Source organism: Elaeis guineensis, chromosome 1, assembly GCF_000442705.2.
Source record: "Elaeis guineensis isolate ETL-2024a chromosome 1, EG11, whole genome shotgun sequence".
NCBI lineage: Eukaryota > Viridiplantae > Streptophyta > Magnoliopsida > Arecales > Arecaceae > Elaeis > Elaeis guineensis.
In genome coordinates, this window is record NC_025993.2 from 159699972 (window position 1) to 159714192 (window position 14221).

The 14221-nt window shown below is 35.5% G+C and overlaps 1 protein-coding gene across 3 annotated transcripts; it reads left to right on the plus strand.

Annotated features, from left to right (window-relative positions):
* The first annotated feature begins 204 nt into the window (after window positions 1-204).
* LOC140852521 (uncharacterized) lies at window positions 205-5426 on the plus strand. Of its 3 annotated transcripts, none has more exons than XM_073245848.1 (5): window positions 205-487; window positions 995-1609; window positions 2820-3227; window positions 4218-4423; window positions 4965-5426. In XM_073245848.1, exons 2-5 carry the CDS (start codon window positions 1201-1203, stop codon window positions 5202-5204), a joined length of 1263 nt encoding a protein of 420 aa, XP_073101949.1. In that variant the 5' UTR covers window positions 205-487; window positions 995-1200; the 3' UTR covers window positions 5205-5426. The 3 variants fall into 3 exon arrangements, with proteins under 3 accessions (XP_073101949.1, XP_073101958.1, XP_073101953.1); XM_073245857.1 differs by having other exon boundaries at window positions 1022-1609; XM_073245852.1 differs by lacking the exon at window positions 205-487 and having other exon boundaries at window positions 624-1609.
* Window positions 5427-14221: the final 8795 nt, after the last annotated feature.

A 14221-nucleotide genomic window follows, 5' to 3' on the forward strand; every position in this document is an offset into this window, starting at 1 on the left:
AATCCTTTGGTGATAGTTTGGGAGGAATGGCCAAGGTGGGGCAAGAAAGGAAGATAAAGCGAGAAGGAGGGGGTAAAAATGGGATTTTGGTCGTTTGTGGGTTCTGACAATATTCCCTTTGAGACAAGACAGTACATCCCGCGCGGTTTCCCAGGCTTTGGTGTTTTGAACCCCCATTTCATATGACGCATCGATTTTCCGAAGAGAGAAAGAGCAAACAAACAAACAAACAAAAGTAATGAGTTTTTATTAATTTGGGTAACTCGATAATTTGCTCTTTCGATTACTTTGTCCGGCCGTCTAAGATGGAATAATTTCGTAGGCTCATGCCCTCCTCGTTCGTCGCCTCCTCCTCCACCTTCTTGGAGTTGTCGCTCCCTTTTACTCGCCTTCTTCTTCTTTAACCCTAACCCTAATCGTAAAATCTGCCAACCGTTCGACTGGATTTCTAGGGTTTTCGAGTTCCGTACCGGAGAGGCTGGATCAGGTACCAGAACTCTTCAGGCTGGCTTTTTCCGCCTTTTTTTTATGCATTATTTTTGTCTTTTTTTGCTTGAAGTGTCGGTGGAGTCTTGATGGGATCTCGGAGGGATATTATGAGGTTTTCGTGAGCTGCATTTGGGATATTTTTTATTTTTGGTTCGGATTTCTAGGGTTTTGAGGCGATTTATCCTTCCTGAGAAGGTGGCGTTTGTTTGGTTGCATGGGCTTCGTTTGGTTGGGTGTGCGGTGGTAAAGAGGCTCATATTGGGGAATGGGGGATCCTGGTGCCTTTGAGATTTTCCTAGGCTCCTTTGCGTCGATACTGTGATCTAGCTAGCCGCATTGGCGGAGATTTGGATGTTTTCTTTTGTTTCTTTGCGTCAATGCCGTGATTTATCTAATTCGTTTATTTTTCGAGGGATTTTTAATGTTTCTTCATCTTTTTTCCTTCTTGATTCTCTTTTATTGCCCAAGTTTTGATTTTGTTCTTATTTTATCTCTTCTCAAGCAGAAAGGCGCGATTTTACTTGTGTTTTAGCTTTCTAGGGCTTTAGAAGTTGAAGGAATCGAGAGAAATGAGAGGGGCTTTGGTGGATCGGCGTTAACTCTGGGGGTAAATCTTCCCTTTTGGAATCTTTGGAAGGAAAAGGAGGAATTTACTTGTTCTTGCTTCGCCAACAAGCTTGTTTGTGATTTGGGTTTCGGAACAAGGCTCAAATGGAGTTTTTTAAAGGGAAAAAGTTCAGAAGAACTCGCAAACCAAAAGCGGAGGATGATCTGTGCCCTGAAAGCGATCAAGTGGCCTTAGAGGAACCAAAGGTTGACACCATGGATTCGGCACCGAAGGCAGCTGCTGCTGACCCGGCTCTGGAGGAGGAGGATGATGACGATGATTTCATCACTAATGAAGTGAAGAGGCGGCTGAAGGAGCTGAGGAAGAACAGTTTCATGGTTCTGATTCCTGAAGAATCGTGCCCAGAAGAGGAGGAGTCAAGTTCAAGTGAGTGGAGGGAATCGGAGGTGGAAGATGGGTATCCATGGTGTGGATTCGATACCTTATACAATAAATATTGCGAGAGGATGCTTTTCTTCGACAAGATGATCACTCAGCAGTTGCAGGAAGCAGGTATATCACTGTCTGAAGATAAATCTGGTTCAACTTTTTTTTTTTTTTTGTTATTTTCCAGTTTATACGTCAAAATGGTCTTGACTCCCTTATAACAAAGTAGCTGCACTTTGAAGAAAATTTATCTATTAACCAATTAAGGTGATTTTCTATCTGGTTTATGTTTGTGGATTTATTAAAAAAATTCAAATGAATAGGTGATGGTTATATGTGCGCAGTCTCATTCTGGCATGCAACTATTGTTTGAGCTTCCTCTAGTTTATTTGAATATTTAGGATTTTTTTTTTATATTGAGTTCTGAGTTCTTGGCTTAGCTTCTCAGGTTATTTACTGCTTTGTAGACTTTCATTGTGTATTTAGTTTTATGCTAAAAAAATTGTGCTAATGTCTTTAATCTTTTATTTTAATAAACTTTTACTCAAGCTCTGCATCTCAAATGTCTCTGATGGGTCTGCAAGCAAGGTTGAACCTTTTTTAATGCCTTGGCTGAACTATACTAGGTGTTTAATGCATGACCACAATCTGGTGAAGGCCAGTAATGTTGGTGCAATCTTTTTTTGTCTTGAAATGTGTAGTTCCCTTTTTCTTAGTTCCCTTTTTCTTCAAAATGTGATTGCCTAAATCCAGAAGCAAACAAAATTCTTCAAGCTTTATCTAGTTACAGAACATTTGATTCCAGAGCAGATGTTCACTGAATATTCAGGATACTTGCAGGCAGGTGCTCTCTCATTCCACACATTTCATTCATATAATTTGTTTACAATTATTTATTATCTAAATTTCAAGTACAGCTGTTTTTGTTTCATTGATCACTGCATATACATTGACTTGGAGTTTAGGGCTGCTGAATGTATTACAATATACCTGCATCCATGTTGACTATAGCACATGAAGATGATGACTTCTGAAACATTTTCTTATTAGCTTGCATGTGCAAATACTTTGACGTGTATTTGTAATACCATATTGGATATAATCCCAATCCTGATATGCCTCTTTAATGTGGCAAATAAAGGTAGTTCTACTACCATTTTTGATGTCACAGTAAGAGTTTTGTGAAAATTTAGAATTTTTTCTCCTGTATTTTTGTTTATTTGCACCACTACTTTATCTCTGATTGGTCTACTACTGATCCTGTTTGTGACTCTGTTTTGTTTGGCAGTTGTCTAATGCTCCTTGTTTTTATATGATAAAACGCATCATGTCACAGGATCTTGGAATATTTCAAATAATTCACCAAGATCTGTATCGAAGAAGCTGTCCTTGACTCTAAGGAACCTTTCTTTCAAAAAGCGAGATGAACTTCAAGATGACTGTGAGCATCTACGACAATCTCGGGAGGAAGACCCTTACCATAATCTTGAAACTGCTTATGTAGCACAGATTTGCTTAACTTGGGAGGCTCTCCATTGTCAATACACCCAACTGAGTCAGAAAATATCATCCCAACCTGAAAATGCCACCACCTATTGCTTTGCTGCTCAGGCATTTCAGCAATTCCAGGTTCTGTTGCAGAGGTTTATTGAAAATGAGCCCTTTGAACAGGGTTCCAGGGTGGAAATTTTTGCCCGAACTCGAAGTTCTCTCTCCAAGTTGCTTCAAGTTCCTAGTTTTCAAGGTAAGTGCCAAGAGAGAGAGAAGTTCATGTAACTTAACTAATTCGCAAAAAAAAAAAAAGCATTCTAATGTTTGTTGGAGTGGGCAATTTTCTCGAATCACTTTGAAAATTTTAGTTTTAATATCACGGTCATGTTTTCTTGCTTTGCACTAGTGATCTTCATCTTTACAACCTTATATAATTCTTTCATGAAAGCTTGATTGAATGTTAATCTGCTCAATTACAATGAGATTGGTTGTTTGCACAAAATTAGTAGCTTGGTTGCATTGAAGCATTGATCAGCATGCTATTTGTAAAACCTACATCATTTGTCAGGTACGTTTAAAAGTAAAATGGTCATTACTGCCTAAACTTATGATCAAACATTAGTATGCTATTTATCAAACCTGCATCATTTGTCAGGTATGATTAAAAGTAAAATGTCATTAGTGCATGCCCTTATGGTGCCATCTGATTTGACAAATTTTGGAGGGTTTTTAACAGAGGCATTCATGTGATTCTGCGCCCTGTATATGATTAATGAATACATGGACATTAGAACATCATATGAAACTGTTGATATCATGTACAAGGTTGGCATTGTGAGCTGAAGTTGAATTACTTCTGGTTTTTGTTCTGAAAAGAACAGTCCTAAGAGAGTAATAGATGGGGTGGATCAACAACTGGTTAAACACTTTGAGTGCTTGCAAGTGAAATCCAATATGGCTTTTCTGGAAGTATTAAGCATTTGAGTTCAAGGGGGTCCCATTTCCCCCATGTGCAGGGAATTGTAAATTGATTTACAAAAAAAAGGGAACCTGGCTTAAAATTTGGAAACCTGTTCATTTTAATTAGTTGATAGTCAGGTGCATGCTGTTCTTCTCTATGATGTTCTAATGTTGACTCTGTAACTATGAACTAGAATTTAGGACTACTTTGATAAAACTGGTTCTAGATTTCATATAAATTTCATATATACAGTCATGTGACTTGCTTTATGCCTTCTTTCAGGTTTGGACCAGAAAGAAAATGAGGCAGATGAATTAGACCCACCAATCTTTTCCTCTGACCTTTTGAATATTATGGAGGAGTCAATTTTAACCTTCCTCCTTTTTGTAAAGACAGATAAGAAAAAATCAGTCAGTTCTCTGAATTTATTTAGGGGTCACAATCAGGATGAAAGCTCCCTTCAGCAGGTTAAAGCCTCTCTTGAGAAGGTATGCTCCATAAACTGGTCCATTTCTATCCTCCTTGAAAAATTTCCATGATCCATCTTTGAAGTGGCTAATTATGTGGTCCAGTTAAATGTACTCGAAAATACTCTTGAGGAAAACTGGCATTCTTTGTTTTGCAGTAATTGTCCTGCTTTCTTGTTTTATCGATCAATTATTTAGTGAATTCTCTTTAACCATGATTATCCCCTTCATTGGTATCTCATCTGAATTATTTACTTCTTCTATAGTTTTCTGTGGTTGTGTCATGGAAGAATGGCATTCTGTTAGCTATTAATTGTGATTTGTTATCCCCCTTCAGAGGCAAGTAATTGCAATTTGTTATTGCATAAGGTATTTTGCTAGCCTAAGAATCTGAGGTTGCTTTTATCGCAAGTATCAATTTCCCTTAGATATGTAGCATAGATGATTTTATTGTGTATATGTCCCCATGAAGTACATGCTTTAGAGAACTTTTCTTTGGAATTCTCCGACATCTCGTCTCCTGAGATAAGTACTCTCTAAAGATCCACTTATTTAACAACAGAAGGAGAGCAAAGTGAAGGAACTCTCCAAAAGCAAAAGTTGGAAAAAATCCTGGCCAGCCACCCCAGATAAAGTGGAGCTGCTACTTGGCCTTATCGACATCAAAGTCGTATCAAGGGTTTTGAGAATGGCAAGAATCAGCAAGGAGCAGTTGCTATGGTGCGAAGAGAAGATGAGCAAGCTTGATTTGTCTGAGAACAAGTTCCGCCGAGATGGGTCGCCAATCCTTTTCCCTTGTTGATGGTTGTTTTTCTGTAAGGTGGGTGGCATCTTTTAGAAACCTGGACCTATATATTTATCTTATGATTTGTAAGTTGGTCGCTTTGCTGCTAGCTTGTAGTAACCCGGAATGACCCATCATGAAAGTTGGCTCATTAGTGTGATGTCACAATTCATCAGCAGACAATGTCTATTACAGTAGGTTTTAGTTACTGAAAAGTAGATCTAATATTGTTCACTTGCATTATTAGTAAGGCATAAACTTGCACGAAGGTATTTGAAAGCACTGTTGCGAAATTGTACATGTTAGGAATGTATTGGATTCTCATATTGCATTGGCAATCTCAAGATGATTAAAAAGATTAAATTAATTATAGAGCTTGATCATCTTCTAAGTTGCAGGTTGATCTGAAGTGTAAACAAGAGTAGCAGCCATTTTGACTTGACTTGATCTGATAGCTTGGTATCGGCGCATGAAAGGGTGTAAGATGAGGAATGTAAACTGCGTGGGGTGGCCTCGGCTCTTTGTGACAATCTTGGCTGCGTTGAAACTATGGTAGTTCTGTAACCAAGAAAAACAATGGCAGTTCTGACAATTTAGGAGGCCCTACTCTTACGGATGCACAACGGCCCAGTTGGGATGGGCTATAGGTGGTCACGGTTTCAGCTCAGTTTATTGAATGCTTGAGTGAATTCAAACTCGGTTCACCATGTTAAAAATTAAGGTTGGGGGAAAATTGGGCCAACCTAAATCAATAGTTAATCAAAATTCAAAAAATTCTTGAACATTTCTCTTTCTGCAGTCCTATCACATTTATAATGTTAAATCTGTATCGATGATTTATGTACAATTCTTAATTAGAAAAATTCTTTAAATGATTAGTATCCTGATCTGTATGATGAATAACTGAATTTGTCATATTATATAAGTAAATAATTATATTTATAATTATATATATATATATATATATATATATATATATATATATATATATATATATGCGCGCGTGTTTGTGGAAACAGAATGTTAGGTCAGACTGGGTTGGGCTATTGGGTCATAAATCACTAGTTTCAGCTTGGTCTGCAAGTTCAACTCAAGTTGGGGTAGAGTTGGGCATCGGGGGTCGGGCTAACCCATGAGTTGGGCATTGGATGCGGTTGACATAAATTGGATTGACATAAATTGGACTCTGTATGGCATGGCCCGTCAAGTACTAACCCATGAGTTGGGCATTGGATGCGATTGACATAAATTGGACTCTGTATGGCATGGCCTGTATGGCATGGCCCGTCAAGCACTGTAGCAGATCGTGCTATGTCACGATCGAATTTTATGGGTCGAGTTGGGTTGGGGGTTTGGTGGCTTGTGGTTCAGATCCGGCATGGTCTTTCAAGGCCTAAGCTGGCACGGTTCGACGGTCAGGCACAACACAGCTCATTTTGCATGATATGTTTTTAAAATTTTTATTTTAAAAATAATTTTTATAAAATAAAATAAGTTTAGGAATAAAAAAAAAAAGAGATATTGAAATTTTATTTTGTAAAAGTAAAAATCATCTTGTAATGGTGGAGGATTTGGTATCGATCTCTATCAGTTTATTAATATAAATCAAAATTATACAAAAAAAAAAAGGGGAGTTAGGTCTGACCTTTAGAATGTGAGGGAGAAAGAAGAAAGCAGAGGTGATTCATCTCAACAAATAAAAAATAAAAATATATAATTTAAAAAAAAAATAAAAATTAAAAATTAATCTTACTAATTGTCTGTTGTGTTTGTATCATCTTCATCATCAAGTCCAGTATCATATCCTTCTTTGTTCTGAAGTCTTACCTTCGCATTCAGTCAATATTTGAGGCAAGCAGCATCTCAATTGTCTCGCTTGTCATTTTACTTTTTTTTTCATTCAGAACATGTTGACCTACATTAAAAGCTGATTTCGATGCTACTGTAGACAGCACAGCTAAAATATCATGTGCAATTATAGATATAATAGGATATTGATTTTTCGCATTCTTCTATCAAGCCAACATATCAAGATTTGCTTTTTTATTTTCATCTAATGCAGAAAAAAATTTATTTCGTAAATAAAATTTTAATTCATTGCTTAAAGATGAAGAAGATGTATGTAAATGTCTCTTATATGCAAGGAATGAGAAAATAGATAATGAATGAGAGGTACTAAAAGTGGATTGTGAAGATTACGTGGACTGTCTAGATCTACGAATCTTTTCATCATAATATAAAAATATCGTAAAGTAGCTGAGTTACCTCAGTTTTAGATGTTTCAGAATCATGATTCATATATTTATCAATTTCATCAAGTAAAATATGTACGTCATTTAATTTAATCCGTGGATCAAATATAGCAGTTAAGTTATGCATGGGACATACCATGTCTCAATATTGATTTCATTAATTTTTTATTTCATAAATAATAGATATTAAAATATCATCATTTCTATATTATGTAAATTGATCATAAATTATATATGCATGTTATAAAAATATACAAGGGGTTGGAAAATAAACATCAAAAAGAGTATTTGTAGTATTATAAAAATTAACTAAAAAATATTCTATAATTTTTTTTCAATCATTTTTTGTCAAAATAAAGGTTAATCTACGATCATTTATATATGCATTTAATAAATTTTTGTATGGATATGCATCATGAATCATTGTGTATATAGAATTCCAACGAGTAACTATATCAAATTTAAATTTTTTGAAATATTTATCATGGTTCAGATACAATTGTTTAAATACTTATATTCGTGCTCTTAAAGCATGAATAAAAGATATCGCATTCCTAGTTTTTGCAATTATATCTTGAATCATGTCCATTCCAGCTTGAACAGAAAGATTCAAAAAATAACATGTATATCTAATATGAAACAATTTTCTATTAAGAATGGGATGAAAATAGTCCTTCAATAATTAGATAGCTACATTATTATTAGATATATTATCAAATGTAACGGATATAATTTTGTTATTAATACCATATGTAGCTGCAGTTTGATAAATAACATTGAAAATTTGTCGATCAGAATGAGGATAATCAAAAGAATGAAAAGAAAGAATACGCTTATTTAATTATCAATTATTGTCTATATAACGAGCAATGACAGAAATAAAAGACATACTACCTACAGATGTAGTCCATATATCAAAAGTTAACGATACTTTTGCATTTAAGGTAGAAAGAATTCCAATCAAATTGTCCTTTATTGTTAAGTAATTAGTCATTGCTATTCTTCTAAATGTACATCTATTGGTTCTTCTATAAGCAGGTTATAAGGCTAATTGAATATACTTTTCAAAATTAAAAGATTCACATAAGCTAAAAAGTAATTCATCCCTAACTATCTATTTTACAAATATTTTTTTTTTTATTTTCATGATTATAAGCAAAAGTTTCTACAAAGACACTCCCTTGTGTATTAAGGGTGCTTTGAAGATGAGAATCACTTACCTTATGAGACTTTTGATATCTCTTCAAATGGCTAGTTCCTCTATTACTAGCATAATTATATAATTTGATATATTTTTTATATTTTGCCTTATAGACTCCATCAAAATCATTCCATACAGTGTTAGTCCTCTTATGAGAAGAGGATCCAGCTTCAACAGAAGGGGCTCTAGAGGGAGTAGAAAGAGTTTTTTCTTCTTCAAAAATAGAAAAAATACCGACATATATGGCGGCAATATTCTCATCATCATAAGTTGCCATCTAAATTGAGTAAATACAAAAAAATAAAAATTAATCCGTAACTAGCAAAAGAAAATTGAGTAGATCGAAGAGGAAGAAGGTATAGAGCAGAGAGTGGAGAGTTAGAAGAGGAGAGTCGGGCTGTCGGAGAGTCGAATAGTCGGAGAGCCAGATTTATAGAATCGAAGAGGTAGATCGGAATAGAGCCAAAGAAAGCAGAGTGGAGTAACCGAAGAGATACCTCTTGAACTCTGACCTCCAAAACGAAGATATTTTTTCTGTATAACTCTTGAATTGCTAAACTGTAATTGTTACTTGCTAAATATTAAATGGAAGAAAGAAGAATTGTTAGAAGAGAGAATAAATAGGAGTAGAGATATTAGAGAGGGAGAGAATTGGTTTGGTGAATTAGTACGGTGAGAAAATGAAAGAGAAGGATCTTATTTATAAAAGTTCTAAAACTTTCATTTTTCCAAAATATATTTCAATCTAGCCATTTTTTTTTTGTTGTTGGAGGGTCAAAATGATAAAAACAAAAAAATTAGCCATTAGGACCCTTTAAAAAATTAAAAAAAAATAAATTAATAGTTACGGGCCGTGCCTGGCCCGTTTGAACCTGTTACAAGCCATGCTAGGCACGACCGTTTGGGTTGAAAAAAAAAGGCCGGACTGGATGGAGGGTTTAGACCTTTCGTGCCTTGCTGGCATGGTCCACTTATCAGATGGGTTGTGCTTGACATGGTCTACGGTACTTGGCCCAATAGGCCTAGGCCGGGCTGGGCCAGGCACAGTCCGATGTCCAAGTCTAGGTCGAGGTTTGTGATCTGACGAAATTCTTTGCACACCGTCCGTGGTGTAGAAAATTCAATGTGGAGCGCATCGTCTCATCTGATTGGACCACGTAGCCATCATTTTTCAATGCACATTTAATGTCATTTTCTAATGTGTATTTAATATCTCCAGTGCTATTTTTTTCATTTGAAATTTTGAATGATGAAAATGCTTCTCCTTTTCTAAAAAATTATGATATTCTGTATTTATATTGTGACATCCTGCATTGAAATTAGGACTTTATGTATAGGATGTCATAATTTTTTCATAAAATATTATAAAAAAAAAAAATATTTTCATCATTGAAAAATTTATAAAATTTTTAAATATCAAAAATATCTTTATCAAATTATGATATCATGTGCAAAAAGTTATAATTTCAACGTAGGATGTCACAATATCGGCATAAGATATCATAATTATTTTAAAAGAAAAATGATATTTTTATTATTTCAAATTTAAATAAAAAAATAAAATTATAAATATTAAATAAATATTAGAAAATGATGATTACATGGCTCAATTGGGCAAAATGGTGCCCTCTGTGTCGGATATTCTATACGGTGGGCGGGCAATGTACAAAGAATTTCCCTTGTGACCTGAGCTCCTCCTTCCTGTAAAATATTGGCCCTTGTTTTTATAATTTGGGCCGGGTTAAGCAGGCAATGGACTGGCCTAGTCCAGTGTGCATCCATACCCAGTGTGGTGCGTTTGAGTAACTTCCATGATGACGAAGGGGTGTGGGTACCAGTTGATCTTTTAAAAATATTATTTTATTTAATTTTTTGAAAATATTTTGAGCTGGTTGATGTTAACTTAAAAAAGCAAATTTATCATTCGGGAGCAGCAGGTTCTAATAGAGTTAGAAAGCGATCGAGCTGGGCTCTGATCAAGTTCAGTTTAAAATTAGTTTTGATGGTTGAGATCTAATATAACTTTTTCTACCTCTATTTTAAGCTTGATTTGAGCTTAATTTTGATCCAAGCCCATACAAGCCTAATTGAATAGCTTGAAAGTCCTAAATCGGTCTAAAAATTAATTCATGCTTAAACCAAGATTTGATTCTAGCTTAAATTAAAGCTTGATTCAAGCTTGATTGAAATCTAATTAATATCTAAAAAATTTAAAATTAAATAAATATTCAAGCTTAAAATGATTTTAATATTATGGACCATCTGATCTAAAATCCAATAATTTCTACATATATATAGGGAGAGAGAGAGCTAGGCTAGAATCAGATCAATCGGATTTGAATTTAGAACCGATCAGATCAAAACTCTATAATAAGAGTTTCTACGTTAATAATCCAAGCTATTGAATATGGTCTATTGCCTCAAAATCGTTTGTACATGAAAAAATTATATGATTTGAAGATCCTTAATCTATACATCAAGTAATTAAAAATTAGATAATCTAAATAAAATTAAATTAAATATATTTTTTGATCATTTGATGCATAGATCAGGAGTTTTCAAATCATATAATTTTTGGTGTCTAAGCAGTTTTAAAGTAATAGATCATATCCAACAGTTTGGATTATTGATATAGGATTTCGATTATCTAATTTGATCTGATCGGATCTGAGCTCAAATTCAATCGATCTTATCCAAATCTACTCCTTGAAAGAAGAGGGTATCTACTCCTTTAAGGTTCATAATCAATAATTGCATATTCAAAGAATAGATTCATGCCATTGATCATGATTTATGTAATTAAAAATATTAAAAAACTAAAATTATATATTTTGGTGATCTCTAAGCTATGCATCAAATAGACATAAAATTGAACGATGAAAATAATATGAGACTATATTTTTGCTATGGTTTAAATATTAAAATTATTGCGGTCAAGAGCTCATGACTTAGTACATGAGGTATTATCCGTTCTGATCTATGAGCTTCATAGTTTTGTCCTTTAAAAGGTATCTCACGTGAGAAGAATAGTGATCCCTATATAAACCAGAGTCTCCTTTGACTCACAACCAATGTGAGACTAATGAAGCCTCTACTCTACACCGTAACATAGCCCTCCAGTTAAGGGGAGTTTGTATACGAATGGGAGTTGCCCTCCTCCTTATTTTTACCACAGTCTCTAGAGAGTTTGTGTACGGACGGGAGATGTCCTCCTCCTTATTTTTACCACAATCTCTGGAGGAGTCTGTATATGGATAGGAGGTACCCTTCTTTTTTTTTACCACAGACTAATGTGTGGGCAGGAGGAACCCCACCGTCCGAAGGAGGCGCATCGGCCCCATGGTGGGCACCAATGTTGCGGTCAGGGGCTTATGGCTCGGCACGTGAGGTATTGTCTATTTTGGCCTATAGACTTCATGGTTTTGTTCTTAAAAGGTGCCTCACGTGGGAAGGATAGTCTCTCCTATATAAATCAGAGTCCCCCTTGACTCACAATCAATGTGAAACTAATAAAACCCCCACTCTGCACCACAATATAGCCTTTCAGTTAAGGGGGAGTCTATGTACGGACGGGAGTTGCCCTTCTTATTTTTACCACAGCCCCTGGGAGGGTTTGTGTACGGATGGGAGATGTCCTCATTCTTATTTTTATCACAGTCTTTGGGGGGTTTGTGTACGAATGGGAAGTACCTTCCTCATTTTTATCACAAACTGATGTGTGGGCAGGAGGAGCCCCACCATCTGAAGGAGGTGCATTGGCCCCATGGTGGGTGCCAATATTGCGTTCAGGGGCTCATAATTCGGCATGTGAGGTATTATCTATTCTGGTCCATAGACCTCACGGTTTTGTCCTTTAAAAAGCACCTCACATGGGAAGGATGGTCCTCCCTATATAAATCAGAGTCCTTTTTAACTCACAACCAATGTGAGACTAATGAAGCCCCCACTCTACACCACAACATAACCACCCAGTTAAGGGAGAGTTTGTGTACGGACGGGAGTTGTCTTCCTCCTTATTTTTACTATAACCCCTTGGGGGGTCTATATACGGATGAGAGATATTCTCTTCTTTATTTTTACCACAGCCCCTGGGAGAGTCTGTATATGGATGGGAGGTACCCTCCTTATTTTTATCACAGACTGATGTGTGGGTGGAAGGAGCCCCACAGTCCAAGGAGGCACATCGATCCCACGGTGGCAATATTGCGATCAGGAGCTCATGGCTCAGCACGTGAGATATTGTCCGTTTTGGCCCATGGGCCTCACAATTTTATCTTTAAAAAGAGCCCTATGTGGGAAGGATGATTCTCCTATATAAATCAGAGTCTCCTTTGACTTACAACCAATGTGGGACTAATGAAGCCCCCACTCTACACCACAATATAATGTTGTGATCAGGGACTCATGACTCGACATGTGAGGTATTATCTGCTTTGGTCTATGGATCTTAATATTTTATTCTTAAAAGGCACCTCATGTGGGAAGGATGGTCTCACTTATGAACCAGAGTCTCTCTTGACTTACAACCAATGTGGGACTAATGAAGTCCCCAAGACTAATGAAGTCCCCACTCTACACTACAACATAGCCCCCCAGTCAAGGGGGAGTCTGTGTACGGACAAGAGTTGTCCTCCTCCTTATTTTTATTACAGCCCCTGGGGGGGTCTGTTTACTGATGGAAGATGTCCTCCTCCTTATTTTTACCACAGTCTTTGGAGGAGTCTGTGTACGGATGGGAGGTACTCTCTTCTTTATTTTTACCACAGACTGATATGTGGGTGGAAGGAGCCCCATAATCCGAAGGAGATGCATTGGCCCCATAGTGGGCGCCAATATTGCAATCAGGGGCTCATAGCTTGGTAAGTGAGGTATTGTTCGCTCTGACCCATGGACTTCCGCTTCTTAAAATATGTTTCACGCGGGAAGAATGGTCCCTCCTATATAAATCAAAATCCCTCTTAATTCACAATTAATGTGAGACTAATGAATCCCCCGCTCTACACCACATTATAATATATTGATTTTTTAAAAAGTAATTTCAATCTATAGATGCTTTAACATATGTACATCATAATCAATAGTATTAATTCTTAATTCAAAATGCTGTATGACATATTTAGCTTAGCATGGTGGAAACTGTCCCTTTTTTTTATTTATTTAATATTTTAGTTAAGAGATTGCTAAAACAAATAATTTTTTATTTCTATATATTTTTAATTATATAAAATATGATTATTTGATTTGAACAGTTATTTATTGATTTTCAACTTGAGAAGGGTAGATATCTTCTCTCAACAAAATTATAAACACGCACGGTACATGCGTGCAGGTGCATATATATATATATATATATATATATATATATATATATATATATATATGTTATTTATTGATTTTTAACTTGAAAAGGGTAGATATCTTCTATTAACTTTCAACTTGAGAGGAATAGACATCTTCTCTCAACAAAATTATAAACACACACGCACAAACATATACATATATATATATATATATATATATATATATATATATATATATATATATATATATATATATATATATATATATATATATTGATTTGA

Excerpts from the sequence above, each read along its gene's own strand:
- LOC140852521 (XM_073245848.1), top strand. The coding sequence starts at position 1,201 with ATGGAGTTTTTTAAAGGGAAAAAGTTCAGAAGAACTCGCAAACCAAAA. Across the intron at positions 1,610-2,819 it reads TCAGCAGTTGCAGGAAGCAG|GATCTTGGAATATTTCAAAT; the intron begins GTATATCACTGT and ends ATCATGTCACAG. Across the intron at positions 4,424-4,964 it reads TTAAAGCCTCTCTTGAGAAG|AAGGAGAGCAAAGTGAAGGA; the intron begins GTATGCTCCATA and ends ATTTAACAACAG.